Source organism: Eumetopias jubatus, unplaced genomic scaffold (genome assembly GCF_037043125.1).
Source record: "Eumetopias jubatus isolate StellerSeaLion01/CBP00866 unplaced genomic scaffold, mEumJub1_p1.0 scaffold_14, whole genome shotgun sequence".
NCBI classification, from domain to species: Eukaryota; Metazoa; Chordata; class Mammalia; order Carnivora; family Otariidae; genus Eumetopias; species Eumetopias jubatus.
The window spans coordinates 106,116,814-106,139,902 of NW_028274820.1; the positions used below are offsets into that span (position 1 = coordinate 106,116,814).

Genomic DNA, 23,089 nt, shown 5'->3' on the forward strand with positions numbered 1-23,089 from the left:
TCTGCAAGACCGACAGCAGCCCCACGTCAGGTCCGTCTCTGTCTGTGCTGGGATCACAGGCGACCTGGGAGATATCCCTGCAAGGTGCCCGCTAGGGGCGCAGAGGAAGGACCACTCGGCCACTCTGCCCCCAAGCCCCCATGGTCTCTGCCTCTTCCCTCTCAGGGCAGGAGGAGACCCTGGGGGTCTGTGTGAGCTCCTCGCCCCGTTAGATTCCTCCCCTTGCTCCCACCAGTGGCCCCCGAGCAGGGAGCACACTTCCAGCCCCCACCTCTCATCACAGGGGGTCTAGTTAGGGTTTCTTCCTGCCACCACCGGGGGTCTTTTCTGGGTCTGCTTTTCCCACTACTGATCTCAAAAACTGTGGTGGCCCAGGAGGAGGTGGCCTTCTCGAGAATGAAGACGAGGACCCCCGTCCTTGTCCAGCACGCGGAGGGCACCAGCATTCACGTCAAGGCCTCCGGCGAGGTCTCCCCACACCTCCCCTCCCCATGGAAAATCCCCAGCTTCCCATCTGAATGTGGAGGGGGCCCTGCCTACCACCCCTCTGCTTTTCACCGTGGGGTCTTAGAGCACACAGGTGTCTGATGAAACGTGGGGGTCAGCAAGAGTTGCCATAAAGGGGTACGGTTACTGCAGGGGCACAGGCTGCCGGGGCACCCCTAGCCCCAGGCAGGCGGCATCGAGTCTGTGTGAGCTTGTCTGCCAGGTAGGACGAGGGCTTTGGGTGAGAAGTTTCTCCAGTTCGAGCCCATGGCTCACTCTGAGCTGAATATGAAGCCCGGATTCAGGGCCCAGCCTGAGAGCAGAGCGGCGAGCGGGGCTCCCATGGAGTAGAGAACAAATGGAAGGGAGCCAGCGCTTTGTTTGAGGCTGGCGGGCTGACGGTGTCGTTTGCTCCTCTGGGACCCAGGGCAAGGACAGCGGGGCTCAAGGGCATGCTCAGGCTGCTCAGAGCAAGGCGGCAGGCCAGCGCCGGACAAAGGGCTGCCCACCTGCGCCCGCTGCCCGAGGGGCTCGGGGTCATGCAGCGGCACTGCCTGGGGGTGGGCCATGGGGGTCCCCGGGCCCTGAGTGGTCAGGTTACTGTGTGGTTAGTGCATAAGGCAACACGTCCATCTTTGGGAATACGCTGTACGAACCAGAACAAAGGCTTTGCTGGGTTTGACACTCAGTCACCAGGTAGAAGGAAAAGCATTTCTAAAAAAAAAAAAGAAAGAAAAAAGAAAGAAAATATTCTTTTCTTAAGGTTCAAAGCGCCACACCCAGTAGGTGGAGAGTCAGCTGCCTTTATCTGGCCTAGTTTACGCGTGTTTGTTCTCACACCGGGGCTGCCCCGACGAGACTTGTCTTTCAGCAGAAGGCCCCCGCAGTGCCACTGGTGCCTGGACAGGGGACCACGGGGCTTCCTGTGGCTTGGGGAGGGCAAATGGCCACTCCGTGGCAGCCACGCATGGCCGAGCCAGAGCCTGGAGGTTTTCACTATGGAAACTGGTCCAGGCCTCAGTATCCAGCAAGTATACAAAATGGAGCAAATTCACAACATCTCCTGTTCACCATTTGGGGTATTGCTAAAAAGCAAAACAAAACAATAACAACAAAGAAACAAACCCCAAAAAACGAAACACAAAAAACCCCCACTCAAGTGGCCCTTTAATCTTAGGGCATTAAAATTTAATCACAGCTCTGATTGCGTATAAAGGCAGTTCAAGGGTATATTTTCACCTTAAGGTCTAATAATTTAATAACACTTATTGAACCTGCATTTGTATTAGACTTCGCTCTGTCTTAATACCATGTTGCTTTAAATAGGGTCCATTTTTAATGGCGGCCAGATAGTCTATTTTTTGGTTCTCTGCTTTCTTCTACAAACCACAGGGCATGAAGGTGCTTAATCAGCGCCCTTTGATGAAGAACAACAAAGCCATAAACATCATTTCTGCCAGACAATGAAAATCACCTGATTGAAATCTTCTCTCTCTCTGTTGACAGTGGTGTCACCTCAAGGATTATCATCAGCCTTTCTTGGCTAATATCAGAGAATATGCTGTAGAGAAATTCCCACTTGTTCGGAAAGCGGCTTTGAGGCAAACCCTTAATGTAAAATGTCAGGAGTACATTCTAACTCTTCAGGTGCCAACCTCGCTATTCATGAAGTTTGAAATTGGTATTAATATTTTAACTTATCACTTACAGGATCTTTCCGAGTCTCAGCCATGCTTAATTAGCTGACATTGGGCATCCAACGTTCCATTATGTAACTTGCATTCCTTAGATATTGGTTTATTAACATCCCTGAAAGGAGGAGGAAGTTCCTGGAGCCTCTGTCTGTTCCAAGGGAAGGCCTGTGCGCCCCCGAGTTGTATCATGGCTCAGCCAAGTGTGCAGGCAGCTCTCACCTACCCTGTGGTTTGAGGGAACTCAGCGCTCTCTGGCCTGTTTAATCGCTCACCTCACTGTATTGGCTTCTACTTTGTGCCATTATGTTTAGGGGGATACCGTTTTGACCCATGGCTGGTCAAATAAAATCTGTGTTCCATAATAATGAGCCATATCACAATACAATTCTGATATATTTCCAGCACAGTCTCAAAGCTTGTTGTTTTCCAAGAACTTCTTAACAGATGGAATGTGTTTTGTAAATGTCTTGCTGTTGTGAGGTAGACTATTTTCCCTATGTGTTATAATTTAGGGTATTTTTTTTTTCTTTCTTGAAAATCTTGAAAAATCAAGATTAAGGAGCACAGGGATGATTTTTTTTTTTTCCTTAAGGAATTACAGAAGTTTCCAGACACGTTTTCCTCTGAGATCTCCACCTTGGAGCGGTCCCAGCTTCAGCTGACTTCCCTGTGTCCAGACTGTGTCTCTGTCTACGGGTGTGGGTTTGTGTGTGTGCACGTGTGTTCCTACCCTCCCACCCATCTCCTGAGCCCGCCGAGAATCCAGAAAGGTGGAGAACTCTTTCTGATGGTTCAGACTCCACCTCACAAACTGTCCTTAGGAAGCCAAACTGGATTTTTCAGGTAATGTCCTTACAGACAAATGAGCTCATAGTACATTAAATTTAATCACCATCTTCGAGAAGGGCAGGTCCTGAAAATGGATAAAACCAGTGGGCTGTTCCCCCTCAGCAAATACACGTTCAGGGCCAGGGGCAGCAAGTGCTAGGGAGAGGGCATTGTCATCTGCTGCGTCTTATCCTAGGTAACTTAAGGGCAGTGAATGTCTATGATTCCATATTTCAATTTCATTTATCTCATTTGGTCTTTTATCTATTTAGCTCCTTGCTATAAATATAGGCAAATAATCTGAGGAATTTAGGCAATGTATAAAGGGGCAGTAAGTTATAGGCAGAAAATCATAATAAAACACACACTTGTATCTAACAGGTATTGTGACAATTTAATATCATCGCTAATTGCATTTTGGTATAAAACTATGCAATATGCTGGTGGGTGGGCTTCAAGATTTAAGATTAACTCATTTAAGATTAGCTCAAAAATTTGCATCAAATCTTAAAACAGGCCACAAAATCACATCAAAGAATGGCTTTTTCTCATATTCCATTATAATCTGAATTTTAAGAGTGATAGTTTAAAATTTTTTTAATTAGATAAAGCCATTACATATATGAATAACTATCAACCCAAGCAGAGAAATAGGTAGAACAAATATAACCAGCTATTGACTCTATTTTTTTTAGGGCTTGTCTTAGTAAATAAAGTATTGATCTCTCCCATTTGGGACTTTGGCTCAATTCCACTTTCCACTCCTCGGTGAAATGGATTCATTGGTCTTGGCTTATTCTTAGCAAGTAGTAATCCACATAACAAAATATAAACAGTGCGTCTCAGCCAATTTGGTTTCTTTTTATAAGAACAGGTTCCCAGAGTCTTCCAGGGAGACCCAAAGAACCTGTCTCATAAAAGCACAACTTGAAACCACTTGCCTCAAACGTGTCTACTCTCCCTGTTATTTTAATGAGCATCACACCCCCCGCTTTTTTCCTCCAAGGAATTTTCTGACCCAGAATTAGGTTGCTTTTCATTGACTCTGAGAAACTTTTGTGCCATACTCTGGGTGCTGCCTTTTTTATTTTTCCCAGGCTTTTTGCTTTGTTTTGGTTTGGTCAATAAACGTCATTAAGAAGGCAGGACTGTGACTCAGAGGGACGCTAAAGCGAGCAACTACTCTGTCTCATTATTGCTCATTAGCAAAAGTGCACAGCCTGACTGTGCCCTACAGGGAAACTCCCGAATATTTGCAGCCATAAGAAATGCGGTGGTTTGTGTCTATCCCTCAAACATACATTTAATCAGTAACTCAGTAAGCTGCAGTATTTACGTGAGTTTAACAAGCTTGTGCTGGAAACAAATTTCTGGAAAGGAAAAGTCGATAAGTCATGAGCTACCAAAAATCTTGGAAGAGACAAGACTATTTTTCCTGGGAAATAAGAAACAACTGAAAAGCCATATTCGGCGAAACCTTCGATGTTCACTATTAGAGGCAAGATGTGTGGTTCGCTCCAGTCAAAGCAAGCGCATCACCATCCACGAGAAACTTCCGTGGGGGAAGGAAGGCGGAGTCCTCATGTTCACTTAGGTTGTTAAGCAGGACCCCACATTCGTGTACAGTGTGTGCTCAGCATTAGCAGTGTCCGCATCTGAGAATCTGTAACAGTTACTAGTGAGAATCTGGGAAGCCTGAGGTCACACTTCCACAGTCACAGATGTCCAGCTCCAGGGGCACCTGCCAGCCACGGCCTCGGCCATCTTCTCATGAAGGAATCAGGTTCCTGGGCAGCGCACGTACCAAGGAAGCCCAAGTTCAGGAGACGTTCATGACTCGGCGCTATTCGAAATGCTGAATTAATCTTAGATAGACAGGTTTACATAAAGATGTAGGGACTGTGTTGTAAATCACAACTTTACTACCTGACTGAAAAATGGTGCTAATTATTCTGAAATCCTATTTCCATTTTCTATCAGTGCAGGTTTCCTGGGCTATAGCATGTAGGGTCTGTCCTCGTTACCCGGCTATAGATGCGTCCAAACATCACGAGCCTTTCCGTTTCCCCAAACAAACAACTGGCATGAATTTAAAATTCTGACTTCTAGTAAGAAGTGGGGTGGAAGAAGGAGAAAAGTGGAAACTGCTTCCTCTTAATTTTGGTAAATGTTCCTAAGTTTCAGAACTATCCCCTCCCCGAAGCCTCAGCTGAGTGTTTTCTAGGCAATGATGGAACACATGGCAAGATGGTTTTTGCTCTTTGGGGGCAGAATTTATCTCATCCTACCTTGTAAATTCTCACCACCAACAACGAGCATTTCTTTTTAAAGAGAAGTGTGTAGAATATGCCCTGACATGTTAAATAATTAAAGTCAGATTCCACTGAATGTAAATTTAACAGAGACAATGAAATATCCAAGAGCAATATGATTACTACGTTCTGGTATTAAGTGTGGTCAATAGGTAACTTTTCATAAGGTCCCACCTCCCCTTCATCTCCACACCAATGAAAACACCCAAATTGGGAGAACAATAGGTTAGTTAGCAGCAAAATATACATGCTGTTAGCTGAAGTCTTTCAAAAAACACACACACGCAATAGAGTTTGCAGCAAAACAAAACATGGTCATTGGTGTCATCTTTGAAGAACACGCAGTGTAATAAAAAATCGACTCTCTGAATCATCTCAATTCAGAAGGTCTGCAGGAGAAGGCCATCGTACTGCTTGCTATGAAAATATTCATTATTTTTTATACATTCAATTACATTTTAGAGATTAAAAAGTTTTTAAACTTAGGGTTTAAGGCTGGAAATTTGATTTTCATTCCTGATCTAAAGTTAGTTTCTTTTATTGACCACCATATATATCCTGGAAGGCATAATCTGGAATTTGTGGCAACATATTTTCTTAAATTCATGACCAATCAAGTACTTAAGAAATCAAATCAAGTTCTTATCAAATAGAACGGGATACTTGTAGACATGCATAAAATATACAGTATGCATTATCAAATCCTTAAAATGGTTTCACTTTTTTCTTATTACCAAATTAAATGCTTTACTCCCAACCCTGTCTGTACCAAAATCCACAAAGGTACTTTGTTTTATGCACTCCTCAGCCTCCCCTGTAGAAAGAACCAGGTTTGTCATGATGCCAAACAAGAGATTTTCAATAAAATGTCCTACATGAGATGACATGGTATAAACGAGACATAGCCTTTCTTTTCATGAAGAAACATAAAGATATGAGCACAGACGGTGACCTGTGGGCTGTGGCTCTCCTCCCCACTACCTGGTAGCACCGGTATCCTAGAGCTCAATTTGCTCAGCATAGGTTTCACAGAGGTCTGGAAAAAAAAGTTACACGGCATCACACTCACATTTAATCACAGCGTGTGAGTCACTAACTTTCTGCAAAAAGACACATTTTTATGGAAGCACATTTTAAAAACTTTTTCATTGTGGAAACTTTCAAATACACACAAAAGCAGAAAAAAAGGGTATAATCTACTCCCCTGGACCCCAAACCTGGCCTCAACACCTGTCAATGCTCTGCTATTCTCATTCCATCCTCCAGCATTTTTTCCTGGAATACTTAAAAACCAAAGCCCAGGGATCGTACCATTTTGCCCACGGCCTTGGGAGTATTTAAGAAATGCTTTAAATGAGGGCACAGCACGCTTGGCATCTAACCCGAGGAGCAGAGAGGCAACGGGGATGCTCTGATGCACACTACTTTTCCAACTAGAAGCAACGAATGCCGGCTCTCTTTGGAAAGGCTATGGGTTCTTTTAACTACATCGTCTATTTGAAACAGGAAATACACCAGCCTTTGAAAGTAACCACTTGGCATATTAGAATTCAATACCACCATTAGTGTTGGGAAGGCTACACAAAAAGGTAAAAATGCTTTTCCTTTAAATGAAGGCTAAACATTTCAAGATACTTGGTACGTGATTCCCTGTGTTGCGTTCAAAATGATCATGTGACAGATTCGTCAGTCTAATGGTTTAAATGTGAAGATTTACTATCAAAGCAGAAGTGACGTGTATCCAGAAGACATTTCTGTCTTTACGTCTGTACCCTCACACTCTAGCTAATGAATACCCCCACAGACCTCAGAACATCCATGCGTCCATGATCTAGAGTGCTATGTTCTCTACCATCAGTGGAATACAGCTACACTTTTTATCACGACCTGATATCTTATTAAGATTTTAAAACATCATTTTGACTTCAAGACTTTAAAATGACAATCTGGCAAAGCCTGGGTCATGTGCCACAAAATATTCCATCAGGATAATCTAATGAGCTCCCTTTTTTTTTGCCTAGGGAAAAAAAAAACCAGATTACGTATGGGGTAGCCCCATTCCTCTGTCTCACACCCCAAGAATAGGATGTATTTGATAAACTTTTATTTTATGCAGTGAATAAAGCTGCAGAGGGACATCCACAGACCCATCTGCAATCCTATCGTCTTTCACTGAGGTTTTCTTTACTGATTCAAAAGGTGGCACATAATGTTCGTGAAAATCCCACTGATGTGTTATTTTTAAATCAAAACGGTCATCTTGAGTGTAACAGATGTTTTCTCCATCACTCCCCATTTATATGTTTATGGGTAAGGGGTACACTGTAGAAGAATCCTAATACTTAAAGAGTCCAGTGTTAATTAAGTAGATGGGAGGCATCTTTCACAACATACACACATATCAAATCACCACGTTGTACACTTTATACACCTTACAATTTTATGCCAATTATACCTCAAAAAAGCTGAAGTTTTAAAGTCTGTGAATGTGCCTTCATCTGGTCTTATGTAATTATTAAAAAATAAAGTGAAATGATCTACAGTAAAGAGAAAAAAGCAAAATTCATATATAGACACATATAACAAATGCATGTGCACCCGTACACACACATACATAAAGTATAAAAAGGGACTAACTTTCCAATTGAACCTCTAGTTCTAGAAATACCTATTTAAAAGAAGTTATCTCCCTAAAAGCATTTAGCAGACCTCAGTAGAGTGTCTTGCACACAGTAGACATTGGGTAATGCGTTACTGGTTAATGCGGGGTCAGAGCCTCCAGGACACACACATACACACACACACACACACACACACACACACACACACACGGCCATATCTTCAAAACATCTTTAAATCGTGGAGATCAATCATAGCAAAGTCGCTGGACAATAGAACAAGATAAAGTATCACCTCGACGAAACAGAACACGGACGCCATGCTCTCACAGGACACCTGCTATCTTTGTATATACATTACGTCGGAAAGTGCCCGAGTTTTTCTACAATGTGAGCGTCTCACCTTTTACACGGTAATCTGAAACCATCCCAATATGTTAAAACACACTGCTTCTTTGTTGCTGTGGTCATTGCGTGCAATTTTTCTCATTGATGTAGTGCTTTATCCTTTTCTGGCAATAATTTTTAAGTTTGAAAAAATTATTGAAAAATTGTTATGGGGTGTTACCTTATTTCAACAGTAGGAACTCGGCGGGGTGGGGGCAGTCTAGCCTCTTTTTAGGATTAATGTACTCACAGTTTTTAATTTATGAACGGTTTAGAACATCCATAAATAGGTTTCACAGAGAAACACAGCCTGGAAAAACTCTCTCCCCTGCACTGTGGTTACCCTCTGGGGTGGCTGCCTTGCATTCTCAAGAGTTCTGAGGCACTGATGTTTATGTTTATAGTATAAGTACTTAACCAGTTTTTAAGCAATCAAATGCTATTAAGAATTAATTATCTAATGTTTTATTTTACACCAGCAGTCCTGCATGTAGCTTAGGTTTCCCCCTTATGTTCGCGTTTTCTTGGGGTTCATGTTAATTTTTAGCTTCAATTATAAATACGCAAAAGGAGTGAAAAGACAATATTATTGAACTTAAGTCAAACTGCTGCATTTAGGAACAGAGTCTTACCCCCCCACCCCAGGATCTTATTATTTGGGTCAAGGGCTGTTGTGAAGACTTAGTGAAACTTTCTCAGGCCCTTCTGTAAGGTCTGAACAGGTGTTTAGAGAGCAAATTAGTTGCATTTGCCCTACAAAGATGATTATGACGAGTCCAAACCCTTTGTGAGGAAAAAATAGGAAAACAGGTATTTTCAGGATCGGTCATCACATTTTTGCTTGTATCTTCAAGCATACGTATATCTCCGAATTGTTTGAAAAACTTCCAAAATACTTCCTTCAGAAAATCGTGGCTATGCGCTTATTGATGTGAATTTCACAAAATTGCAACATTATGTAGCTGAACTCCATGAAAAAGCCCTCAAACTCGAGAACAATCCTGACTGTATCATTCCACTGTACTATTCTTCAAACTCCCAACCAAACTAGATTTTATTATTATTTTTCAAACTAGATTTTAAGCAGAAAACAACCCCATTATCTACTCAGAGTAAGAAAACTTTTTCCTGTTAATGTGGATTTATAACTTTCTTGTTTAATAACCTTTGATGACATGAATATCTATCTACAAATGGGCAGTAACTATTATTTTAAGGACTTTGGCACTAAAAATTTGATACTGTGGATGCAGGTATATTATACTTTATTATAAACAATTGCTAAATGTCTCAAGCTTCTGCAAGGGCATAAAAGTATTCCCAGGACTTTCAATCAGTCTTCATACATATCATTCATTTGCTCAAAGATATCTGAAAAGACTGCACAACTTGAGCTACATTCTAGTAAGTGTATTAAATAAGCATCATAGTGACACTCCCCTAGAAGGTTCATACTCCACCAAACAGGTGGAAAGGCCAATGGTGGTAACATGTTTCAACTTTATATAAATCAAGTTCTGGTAATTTTTTCTAGCTTCTGAGTGTGAGTGTGTGTGTGTGTGTGTGAGTGTGTATAAGAATATGACTCAAATATTATTTTCTACCCTCTACCAGAAAAGAAAAATTTTTTTAAGAAGAAGTGGATTTCTGGGAAATAAACTTGAAAAAAAAAAACCCCAGCACCCTCGCAAATCAGCAAACAAACAAACAAAAAAAACAACTTTCAAAATCCCGTACTAAATAAAGATCCCACCTTCTGTCAGTGTAGGCAAGTCATAAAGAGATTCTCCTTCCTGATCCAGGATGGAGAATCCTAGCTCTCGGGAGTTTAGAAAGAGAAAGTGTTTTGGATCCATCCAATTCTGACGAGCATGTGCTCCTTAACATCTGGAAATCGAGTCCTTTAGACTTCCTCGACAATGCAGAGGAAAGGAAGTGCCACCCGAGAGCCCGGTAGCCCTGTGGTTCTGTTTGTTTGTTTTCTCTCACTTGGTGTCTTTCTGAGTCAGTGGAGAGCTGTTGGTGGCAGGGAGACAGCAAGGCAGAGGGGGTGGGCGCACGGAGGACACATGTTACATCAGACACAGTACCTGCCTTTTTACTGCACAGCTTGTCAGCGAGGTGGTGTGCCTCCTGGGCGATAAGTGAGAATATTCCGTCTTCATGCTCCTCTATTATGGCTTCGCACTGCGGAAACAGAATCACCGCATAGGTGGGTAGATACGCACGCACCGGGCATCTGGTTAGAAGCACTTACCAACATTTTCTTAGCTGAAAATAGAAAATCGTGTTGCCAAGGTGGCCCATTTTTATTAGCCCCTTTGGTTTAAGACTCCATGGCATGGGATCAACCCTCTCCCCAGAATGTTAATTGCATCATTTTCCTGGGACCTAACCAACTGATTAGTCGTGTTGAAAGACGAGGGTAAGGAAGGAAACTAGTTCTTTGTATTTGTTCCTTTTCCTTAAATTGGAACGCGAGGACTAGGAAGAAATGGGTCTCCTAGGTGGAGCTGAAAAGTCTTAGCTTCTGTTTTTGTTTTTGCTTTTTTTTTTAGAACCCTTTAAAGAACACAGCTCCTTGAAATGGTTAAACCCGGTTCCCTCAGATTTAACATAATAATCCATGTTGTGGTTTTAAAACAGAGTCTGAAGTGTGAAAACAATTAAGCTTTCTCAGCAATCAAAACAAATGCATCCTCAATTTCACTGTGGATAACATGCTTGACAGTTACTTAGGCAAGTTTCCTTTCATACCATTTAGAGATCCATTCATAATTTCACTCTGCTTCTACCCCCAAATCTAACTTTTCAGAGAAGAGGCAGCCCAAATTTGCCCAGGCATTAGGAAAAAAGAAAAAAATCTTAAATTCTAAGTGAAGTATGTGTCTGTGTTAGAGACCCACAAGGTTACAGTTTCAGGAACTGGGAACCTGCAGAAGGGCATTCGCTCGAGACTTGCAAATCACTTTCCAAGTTCATTAAGCAAGACTTTAAAAATTTTAAATGGCATTTAAAAATATTTAAATTCCACTATAATGTGTTTATTTAAAACCTGTGAAATGCAAGCACACTCACTCATTGCAATTTCTCTTCCACAGTGCTTTTAACCTGGAATTATTGCCTATACTTTTTAATTAAAATGAAATCTTCAAAAGTCAGCTAAAGCCCTTACTTCAGGGTTTCAGCATGCCTGACATTTTGGCCAGTGTGTGAACTTAATACATTTTTTAAACAGGCTTTCCCAACAGTTTGTCTGATTCAACACCGTTAAGTAAAGTGAAATATATTGGAATATATTTTGCCAGGCACATTCTAGCAAGCCAGAGGCCAGCCTTCATCTAAAATAAACACTATACTGGACGGAAGTTTGGCATTAAGCCAGCTATCATACCTAAGCCTTTGTTTAACTTAGTTTGTGCTAAAATACTTGAATTGACTCAGGAAAGAAATTCTCTCTCTTCTGTGAAGCCCGGAGGGGGGGAGAAAGGATGATGTGTGTCACTCTTCCTCCATCATTTGGCAATAAATATTTGAAAGCGACATTCATTTTAATTTGGATTTTAACCTAGGAGCCATGACCCCTGATTATTTCTGTGGGAACCTGGAAGAGACCTGCCTCGGCCAGGGGACCCACGGAGACCCCTCCCCGAGCCCCACCGCACAGAAACACGCAAACTGTGTCTCAAAGTCCCTAGGAGCTGCAACAGCACTTTCTGGAAAATGTCTCCTGTCTCCAGAGCCCCGTTAGGTGTCTCACTGGCAAGTTCCTAAATGCCTGGTCAACACTGAAAAAGCAGGACGGACAACAAAGCTAACAGATAACATTTTAATGTTCGGTGTCTTGAAACTCAACAACCCAAGCAAATAGCAAAAAAGAGTAACCACACTGTACTCATGGCGCCCAGGATTCACCTGCCAGGAAGAGAGCTTACCGCGAATTTCAAAGGTCTGTAAGCATCAGAATAAAAACAGAATTTTTAAAATTCTTTGTATATTTTGTCTCCTTTCCTTGGGGCAAATCTCTTAAACGCCTTCTCCTTGGTCACGGGGTCTTCTTCCAGCTTGTGGTCGTTCATCCGCTCACACACTCCATCCAACAGGTCTGCTAGGAAAGCCTCCGAGTGGGCTAAGGCGATCTGTGAAGACAACACGGGCAGGGAAGCTGTCTTCCCGTGCACAAGGTTCGAGAGAGCTCGCGATGAAGGCGTATGGAAACATCCTCCACCCCCATGAACGCCAACGTGCATTACTCTCCTAATATAATATGTATGCAATTGTACTACTTACAGAATTTAAGAAGTTAGCTTAAATGGTGCTTTTGAAAAAGTGCGGATGTTTGAAAGTGGACAGAAAAAAAAACCTATATTCAAACTAGAAAGTACACTTATACAGGTAATCATTTATAAAAGTCCCCGAACATGAAGACTAAGGCACTGAGGACAGAAAATGGCTGTGATTATTTACTTGCAATAGAGAGAGAGAGGGAGGAAGAGAGAGAGGCAGAGAGAGAGGGAGACCTGGAACCTGGAGAGGACGAGACGGGGACAGGGAGGGATGGAGACCCAGCGAGACAGCGCGCCCCTCCATTCCGGACAAGTTCGGCCGAGCCAACAGTTGCGCCCCGGGGCGCGGGTCCTGGGCGCGGGTCCCCGGCCGCCGCGCTGACGCCCGCGGGCGCCGGGGGAGAGGGGCGGGCAGGGCGGCCCCGGGCGCGGCCGCGGGCTCTGGGGACAGCTGGTGCCGGTCTCCGCGCGCCCGGCTCCCTCCGGAATCCGGCGAGGATTCAGAGGACCCTCTGGCCACCACCTCCGCCCCGCGCGGGGGTCAAAGAGCACCCCTCGCCCTTGGTAACCGACACAAAAACTCGGGGCCCGTCTAGACAGGTCAAGGTGCAGGATGCTGCGTCCCCGCGGCTCCTTCCGGAAGGGGGCGGGGACCCGCCAAGGGCACCGCGGACGCGCCGCGGCCGGGCCTCTGCGGGCTTTTTCCCCCTCCACCCTCTGCTGATCAAAGTAGGAAGTTTGCATGACAACCATGGTGAAAGGGGCTGAATCACAAATGAACTCGATTTCTGCGATGTTGATCTATCCAGACTCCATTGTCCCCTTTCAGACGCAGTGTGAACCCTTCCGGTGCCGGCGACCGCGCGGCTTTGAGGCGCGCGCTCCGGGCGCACAAAGGGTCCCCTCGCCTCCCGCCATCTGGCCGCGGGTTCCCGGGCGAGCGCAGCGCCCGGCGCGGTGGCCCTGCCTGCGCCTTCGGACCGCCGCTCCCGGGGGAGGCTGCTCCGGTGTCACGCCGTCAGCCCCCACTCTCAGGGAGGAGTCCACTCTGTGAAAAACAGGCTTAAACGTGGACGAGGAAAAAGCCAAAGAAAAACACCACTGATTAACTTCCCGCTGCCCCCACCATGTGCACGGTAATGATGCCCCCCCATCTCCCAAAACTTGATTTGAGGTTGATTCTTTCAAGGCCCATGCGCTCACTTTTCGCAGTTAAATCGTTAATTAAACTGGACTATGCCACCACATTTATTTGTTCACCAAACCATCAAGTTTTTAAAAACTCCCGAGTGTGTATGTGTGTGTTTAATGTCTTAGTCAGAAGACCCTGAAGGAAGTGGCTTAAAGTGCATTCCAAATACAAATTGAGTTTAACTTACACTTCTAATGATGCCAATCGAGCTCTGTAAGTTGTAAAAAAACAAAACAAAACAAAAAAGACCCTAAAAAACCCCCAAACACCCGATAATACATGGGTTAACAAGCAAACCGAAAATCTGTTTTATTAACTTACAGGAGCTAAGGATTAAATTTGTATTGGGTCTGCAAGTTGTAAAACACAGAGGTAAATTCTTAATTACAGTTAATCAAGCAGATCATTAGCAGAATGATGAGGGTTTTTTTCCTGCCATGCGTGTGCCTTCAGTGTGTCTCCTTCGCTGATACGTTTGAAATCCGTTCGGGGTACTTTGTCCATGTCAGCAAAACAGCATTTTATTTCCCAGTGATGAGTAGACTCTTTCACCTAAAAAATCTAACTGCAGCGGAGACATCCACTCTCCCTCCTCTCCCTACCCCCTCCTTCCCCAATCGGAAAAGTAAACAGCGTGGGGGTGGTAATCTCAGGAGGGCAGCCGTGTGAGCCTGGAAGAGCTTGGGGAACCCTCAGTGCCATCCCAATACATCCCAGTATTTCACGTTGACTTGAGACCACTCTCGAAAATGTTTTTCAAAATTGACCTGACGTCCTGAGCTGTGTGCAGAAATGGCCGAGCATCTCAGATGTGAGCAGATCAGAGGTTAATGAGAGCAAGGCCTCCACAACTGACTTTTGAGAGGCTTTTTGTTTGTTTCCAGGGCTGGGAATTTTTAAAACAGTCCCCACATTAAAACTTTCCACAAAACAGGATTTTTTTTTTCAATTTTGAGGTGTAAATTTACATGTTTGAATATACGAGTATGGTGCCTATTTTAACACAAATATGTTGTAGCAAGAGATCAACACGTGAATTTTGTTGGTTTTATTTGAAGGCGAACAGGCTTTTAAAAATGTCATTAGCTGGCTCTTTTGTGTAAGCATTCTTGAATAGTAGAAAATGTTTGCCAGCAGATAGCTCAGAAAATGCTTCATTACAACCGCCACTAAAAACAAGAAAGGAAAAATACCCAACAGGAGATTGCTGGAGGCTATTTTTAGAAGATTTAAAAAAAATAGATTTTAAAAATCTCAATCAAAGCATCCAATTTTATGAGAAAACGCTAAAAAAAAAGATGCTTAAGCATCGCAGCTCTTTCCACGTTTGTTAAAACGCACACACGATTGAAGTTTAAAATGAGTCCACTTAGCCGAACCGCCTTGGGGAAATTTAAAGACTGTTCATAGAATAATTGGGCCCTTTTCTCCCCTCAAAGTGTTTTGATTATAAGAGTGCAATAAGTATTGAGACAAGTGGAATAAAACGAAGTCTTTCTTTCTGTACTATGAAGGTTTTGAATAGTACTTGTCAATAAAGCAACTCCTATTGTAATCTTAGGGGAGGGTTGTCTCCACCCTGGAAGGACTGTCTCAGAGATACTAGCCTCATTACAATATGAATGGCAACGGCCGCCATCATTGTATCCGGAGAAAACCCGATTCACTGGCAGTTTTCTTATCACCCTTACTTTTCCACATGCGCTCGTTGGTATGAGTTATACATCCAGAAGTGATCCGTTATGACTCCATTGTACACGAAGTAGATCCTAACTTTTGCCATTCCGAAACCTACCTACAACTCTGAATCCTACTTGGTATGCACAATGTCTGTTTCTGTTTTCCTTCAGGCTTCTTCTGACCATGTGCTTGTTCTGCGAGCAATGAAATGGGGGTGGAAGGACGTACCCATACTTGAAAGCGGGAAAAAAAAAAAAAGTAGCTGGAAGTTTTAGCTCTGGGTTCTCTAGAAAACTGGAGAGAGGGGTTTATTCAGACACACCTTCCTGACAGTCTCGCCTGAGTGTTCGTTACTATGTCTCTGTTCATCTTGTAGCGAATTTCTTGCTTGACAGCTATCACAATTAGGCAGGAATACAATTACGTTACAGTGTACAATTGGACGTCGAAACGTCCTTGTGGTAGCTCTGTCTTTTGCATACCAGTCTGGCAATCTCAAATAAATCTCACTTATCTTTTTCCTCAGATATGAAACCAGTACTTAACCTGCTTAGTGACTGATAATTGATTTCGTATTGTTGCAAAGATTCTCTTTCTAGAGGTTTAGTTAATGTAGAAATGTTAATTGCATTATAGCAAATATTGCATCTAGCTTCACCACTAACTCTTCATCTATAAAAATATTGCAATCACTTCTGATATTAGTTAAAAGTCAATATTTAGAAGTGAAAATTCAAGCCTCCTTTGCTCTAGGCTACAACAGGGGAAGCGTGAATTCAGAAACTTGTAAGATGATGAGATATATAATTAGCTTTTATGTTAATTGACTGCTATGAGTTTGTTGTATGACACTTCTTCATATAATATGCAAATAGCATTGACTGTTTAGTTTTATTAGACAATATAATTAGAAGGCTAAAGGAGCTCATTTCGATGAGGAATAACACAGCCTGACAAATCTGCCCGTGTTCTGTGTATCAGAAGAAGTGAATTCCATCTGGACTTAATCAATAACAGAGATTTTAAGTAGCCTTTGTTTAGGGAACTAAAGCCAACCAACAGATAACAGAATTAATATCAGTTTTTCCAGTTACCATCAATTCCATGTTAAAACAGGTGAATTTCTGTAATCAATAAATAAAACGTTGGGGACAAAAATACAAAGATTTCAGCATGATTTGCCACAAAGACACAGTAAATTCATGAAAATAACATCAACATCTTGCTTTCTTTAATTTGAATAATGAAAAGAGTCATTCTTATCATTTAAAATAAAACATTTTACAAGTGTCTCCTATTCTTATTCTTGGACATCTTAGGTTATAACAAAGTATATGCTCAGGTTGTTAGGAAAACAGAAATAAGGAAAAAGAATAATGTGATTTGGGGGGAAATTTTCCTAGAATTCAGACTGTGAAAATTTCAATCACTTTTTTTTTTTATTCTGGAGCCTATTTCCAACTTCACAGTGATAAACAGAATCAGAGAAAAATTGCGTAATGGGTCATCATTGATGAACTCCAAATGGGCTCATTGAACTCCATTTGACTTTTCCCTAAAGTTTAAAAAAACTTTCATTATCAAATGCAAACTTGGCACTCACATTTGGTTTCCCCATTCTAAAAAGTACTCTGTTCATCTTCAAGAAAACTCTTAATATTCATGCATTTTAGGTAAAGTGGGGAAAAATGCATTTATGCACATGAAAATGTCACAGTTTTTCAATCTTTTAAAAGAATCACCCGAAGCCAAGGGCTCTGGGCGCCCTTCCTGTGGTGTGTTCCTGAGCTGTGCCCTCCTCTGGCATACCCCAGAAGCATTTTGCAGATTCAAGGAGAGAAAGTGTCTAGAAAAGAGCATAAAAGGGCAGAGGCAGCAGTTGGGCACTGTTCACAGAGTGAGATGTGACTCTGTCCATTCATTCAACACATACTTATTGAACTCCATTACGTGTCAGACAGATCGTTCAGGTGGTTTGGAAGGGGACTCCTCTGTGATGCTGAATAAAAATTAAGATACTGGCAGAGGATGGGTCTGGTAGAGGTCCAGCAAATGCTAATGAATGATAATGTGGCTCCTTGTCCATCGGTGGAGCTAAAGGTCTCATTAATTCAGTATCTGTCTCCTTATCTAACAGGTTCCTGCCCTCTTCCCAAATCTGCGTATCCTTCGCCATCTCGTTGCTGAAAACATGACTGAATCCAGGGGCTATCTGTTTCTAACCAGCTCTGCAGAACACTTACCCCAAACGGAAAAGGTGAAAACTCACGTTTGTGGAATCTCTTGTGGCATTTCCTAAGTTGGGGGGCAAATGGTAAGATTTCCTTAGAAAACGCAGGCGGCTCAGAGGAAAAGGGACAGATACCCGGGATCCTGAAAGCCCGTGTTGTTCCTTCTCCACAGATGTGGAAATGTGTAACACACGCTGGTTTCCTCGGACTAGAAACACAGCGCTTTTTTTTTTTTTATAGAAAAAGTAACACATTCACTTGATTGAAAAAAAAATCCAAAAGGAACAAAAGGGCAGAGTCAAAAGTGAGGCTGATACCCCAGACCCTAAGCACCTCTGTTCTCCTCCAGCCAGAAACCTTCCACATGCACATCCATGCATATGTGTCTGCATGTGCACGCGGGACCCTGTGTGTGCATACAATACGTGTGACCCTGGGTGTGCATACAATACACGTGACTCTGTGTGTGCATACACGTGACCCTGTGTGTACATACATATACACGTGACCCTGTGTGTGCATACAATACACGTGACCCTGTGTGTGCATACGCGTGACCCTGCGTGTGCATACAATACGCGTGACCCTGTGTGTGCATACACATGACCCTGCGTGTGCATACAATATGCGTGACCCTGTGTGTGCATACACTACGTGTGTCCCTGTGTGTGCATACATGTGACCCCGTGTGTGCATACACGTCACCCTGTGTGTACATACATAGACACGTGACCATCTCTGTGCATACACGTGACCCTGTGTGTGCATGCAATATGCGTGACCCTGTGTGTGCATACACGTGACTGTGTGTGTGCATTTGGGAGTGTCCCTTGTCCTCTTTGCACACGGACTAGAGCAGAGTGCACACACGGTCTGCTGTGCCCTTTCTCACCTGGTGACAAGGGGGCTCAGCCACTTTTGTCCCTGACCGGTCCCTGGACGGAGGCACGCTCATTGTGGAGGCATCAAACGGGAAACCCATTCCCATGGGACAATGAGTAAAGGTGCCGCACGCCCGAGTGCAGGTTCAAAAGAGGAGATGATGACCTTCGTGAGTGGTGGCAAATCCCCAGAATATTTGTTAAAAGTCCATTTTTGATGTCTTACCTTATTCCAACCCCAGACACCCGTTTTGCATGGGATAAGGGGAGTGTTTTTGCCCCCATTTCCTGGGTGAGGAGCTGGGCGTTGAGGGGCCCGCTGGGGGGTGGTGGCTGTCACAGCAACACCATCACTCTCGTCCGCCCCCCCCGCCCCACCCGGGCAGTGGAGCTTGGAGACCTTGCAGCCAGCATCCCACATGCCAGGGTAGGGGACAGGCATGGAGAGGACAGAGCCAGGGTCAGAGCCCGGCCAGGGGATGTCGCCGGCCAGTCCTCGCGGGCAGGCGGTTTCCTAACTGCCTTCAGCCCTAGCCGCGTGCCACGCCCCCACCAAGTGACCAGGAAGGGGCACTCTGGGGCTGAATTGTGTCCCTCCCTCAAGTTCCTATGTTGAAGCCCCAAGCCTCGGGACCTCAGAATGTGGCCTCATGTGGACACGGGGCCTTTACAGATGTCATGAAGGTAAATTGAGGTCGCTAGGGTGGGCCTTGGTCCAATAGGACAGTTGTCCTTATAGAAAGGGGAGGTCAGGACACAGACAGGGGACGACCATGTGCGGCGGTAAGAAGGCGGCGCCCCACACCAGGGAGGGAGGCCTCAGGGGGAGCCAGCCCTGTGCACGCCTGGATCGCGGACTCCCCGCCTCTAGAACCATGAGACACTAGGTTTCTGGGGTTTAAGCCCCGCCGCCGCTCTTGGGCACTTTTTGGTGGCAGCCCAAGCTGCAAATACAGCCACAGACCCTGAGGTCCCAGCCTGAAGCCTTGCTAGCCACGGCCCAAGCCCATCAAACCGAATATTTACGGACATGGTCGAGCTGCCGGACAAGCTGCACACCATGAGGAGACACTGGCCCGGCCGAGCCATGAATGCTGAACAGCACGAGGTGCACACGGGTCCGGCTGGTGCTCGTGCAGGGACCCCATCTTCTGCGTTTGTTCCGCTGCTGTGCTGGGTGGGGAGACCCTCCAGACACCTCCATTCTGGTCTGTTGTGGCATGGCCAGCTGCCGGCCTGCCCTTCCGTCTACAGTCCTCAAAATAACACCACTGTGCTGCATCGGATCGGCCAAGTAACGGATAGGAAATCCTTCTTGAGCCTGACAAATCAATGGAAAGTGCCATTATTACTTTCACTTTGCTGGATGCTGTTTTAGTTTGTCGATGTCCTTCAAGTGACGCTAGTTTAAGGAGCATAGACTGATTTCTGTGCTCGCCTTACTGATGGGCTGGAGGGAGAGGAGCTGCCGTCCTTCACATGTCCGAGAAGTGGGACACACTGGCGGCTCTCCTTGCGGCCCCTTTCCCCTTCCTGTCTGCTCAGAACCAAGAGCTGCCAGGATGGGCACCTAGGCCTTTGGCACTCCAAGTGTGTCCCGGACCAGCAGCATTGCAGTCCAGAGCCCTGGCCTCCCCCAGACGTTATCAAGGCGCTCGGGCGGCCTGTGTGCACAGGGAAGCTTGGGCCGTGCGGCTCAGAGTCCTGAGGATGAAGTGTGTGGTGGAGACAAGCGTGTAGCTGCCCAAGCTGCTGGGCTCCGTCTAGAAGAAGCCTGCCAAGAGAGACCAGACAAGGGCCATATAGTGAGAGATCTGGCTGAAAGGCTTGTCTTTAGAAACACGGTGTGTGATGGCCTGAAAAAGATGCCTCCATCCTCAGACCCAAATGGCAAGCAGACGGCACCTTTGGGAGAACCAGATGTTCCCATTTTCTAGACAAGGGCTGAGTGCAGCGAGACACCGTACTGCTAATAGAGAACACGCTTCCAGACCGAGATCTTTTATCGACACTCAGAGAAAACTGAGAGAAGTGAAGGACAATAAAGGGTGCCTGGCAGCTCCTCGGCACCTGGCTTACAAGGAAGATCTTTTATTGTATCCCACGGCTGAACATGCTCGAAGCCATTGCTTAGCTCCTTCTCTGTGGCATTATTTTTCGTGTGCATTTCTGACCTTCCCTCCGTTCTCTGGACCCACAGCAGGCGGGTGAGCGGGTGCCAAGTGCGACTTTGCTGTTCGGGGCTGGAAGCTCCATGGAAATGCATGCCCTCTGCACCAGAGCCCCACAGTGCGACGGGCAGGGGGAGAAGGTGGCGTTTTCTCTGCTGCACCAAATCCAGGCGGCTTGGAAGCAGCTCTGCCACTTCACACGGGGATGCTGCCTCTCCGCCTGCCTCAGCAGACTCTCTGTCCCAGAAACACCCAATTCTGAGCAGCCAGTCATGGGGGGGGGGTGACCGTGCGCTATAGCTTAGCCGCCAAGGCGGGGGGGGGGTCATTAGGAAACTCTCGAAGTGTTTGAGGAGACCACCAGGCCTCGGGGGCCAGAGGACATGGTCTGTGTCTTTGCTGTCCCAACGATGTGGGGACCATCTCCTCTGGCCTGGGAAGACCGGGTGCAAACGTGAGAACTGACAGAGACCAAACCCAACCCATGTCTGTAGCAAAGAGACTATGAATAAATCAACTTTGTTCCTGTTAAAGAACGTGTTTTTGTTTGGCTTGGTTTGGTTTTCCTCATTTAGGGACGCCGAGTCTTCATAAATCAATATGCTCACAAGCTAAGTGTGCAAAAAATGCTGCTTCTACTGGAGCAACAGGACTGGCACGTGGCCACCCAACGGCGTGCCCTTCCAGCTTCCAGCCCCGTGGAACTGTGCACACCATGGCACCGACCACAGACCTGCCCTCGGGTGTCATGGTCTGGTGTTCGCCTTCGCTGGTGGCAGAGCGCTCCGTGAGAATTCAGAACCCATCTCGCAGCTCCCTGATTTGGGACATCTAGGGTATCACCTACGCTTAAAAAATAACCCCGCTCTGTACATTGTTGTATATGCAGCGTTTTTTCTGTTGGATTATTTTCTCGGGCTGTGGTCCTAAGCATGGGGTAACGAAGTCATTCTTGATACACACTTCCACGTGTTTTTTTGTTTGTTTGTTTGTTTGTTTTTGTGACTTGACTCTCTCTGGTCAGCCCATTAAGCCTATGCAGGCTAATAACAGAAAGACATCTCTAAAAATAAACCATGAGGCAAATCACTGAATTTCTCCAGTGGTTTCCGTAAGGAGAACCAACACCACAGGCTGCCCAGGTCCCGAGGCTCCTCAGATACCCTAGATCTTTCTCCTCTTCATTCCAGCTTGAGAGCAGATGGTGGAAGGACCCATCGCTCAGATCCATCATGGTGGCACGAGGTGCCTCCACCACCTGGAGGCCGGTCTCAGTGCCGTTCTGTACTCCTTCTCGGCGCTCGATGTCACTGTGGCCTCTGCTGAGGTGTTCGGAAGTAGATAGATAGGAGATTCTTTTGCTCCGTTGGAACTGAATTGTTTTTTCACTATTTAAAAAATTATTAATCCCAAGAGATAATATTAAATCTGTTCCTTCCTGACTCTCTGTGCATTTAGATAAATACTATCTTTCTGCTAGTTAGTACCCAGACTTTAGAAGGTTATATTTCTAAATCCAGGGTAAGAAAGACCCCCCGTTAGCTCCTAAAGAGAAGAAATCCTGGTCCACCACCCTTGCAGGTCCTGGGACCCTTGGCTGAGGGTGTGACCAGCCTCTCAGGGAGGTTGGCAGCTGGGCCCTACGATGGCGGAGGCCGAGCACATTCTCCGAGCTCGGTCCACTGAGTGCCGTGCTGGGGACAGATGTCCAGGACAAGTGGTCTGTTCTAACGGGCCAGGCAAGGAGAAGGCGGGTCGAGGCGGCACCTATGAGTCCGGCATGTGAGTCCAGCGTGGCTCACAACCCACATGGTGATGTTCGATCGCGTGGCCGCTGCCTGTTGACCATCTGCTGTGTGCTAACTTGTGCTAGACCCGAGGGGACGGCAGCGAACAAAGTTCGGGTGGTCCTTGTCCTCCCAGCCTGGGGGCACTGGTGGTCTGGGCCCCCCACCGGAAGTCACGCAGGGACCATATTGGCCTTGGGGGGAGCCCCACCTTGGTGCCGGGGCTCCCCAGGCCACCACCTGTGTGTGTGCAGCCTGTGAGCCAAGTCTGGTTTTTACATTTTTTTTTAAGATTGTATTTATTTATTTGACAGAGAGAGAGAGACACAGCAAGAGAGGGAACACAAGCAGGGGGAGTGGGGGAGGGAGAAGCAGGCTTCCCGCCGAGCAGAGGGCCCGACGCGGGGCTCGATCCCGGGACTCCGGGATCATGACCTGAGCCGAAGGCAGATGCCTAATGACTGAGCCACCCAGGCAACCCTGGTTTTTACATTTTAGAGCGGCTGAAAAAAATCAAAAGAATCATATTTTGTGAC

At 45.4% G+C, this 23,089-nt stretch overlaps 1 protein-coding gene across 1 annotated transcript in view; it reads right to left on the reverse strand.

Moving 5' to 3' along the window:
* Positions 1–758: 758 nt before the first annotated feature.
* The window catches only part of CNPY1 (canopy FGF signaling regulator 1), a 59,567-nt gene continuing 37,236 nt past the window's right edge, over positions 759–23,089 (reverse strand). Inside the window, 3 exon segments of the mRNA XM_028094664.2 lie at positions 759–799; positions 10,416–10,512; positions 12,261–12,464. Coding sequence (XP_027950465.2) covers positions 759–799; positions 10,416–10,512; positions 12,261–12,464 — 342 coding nt within the window.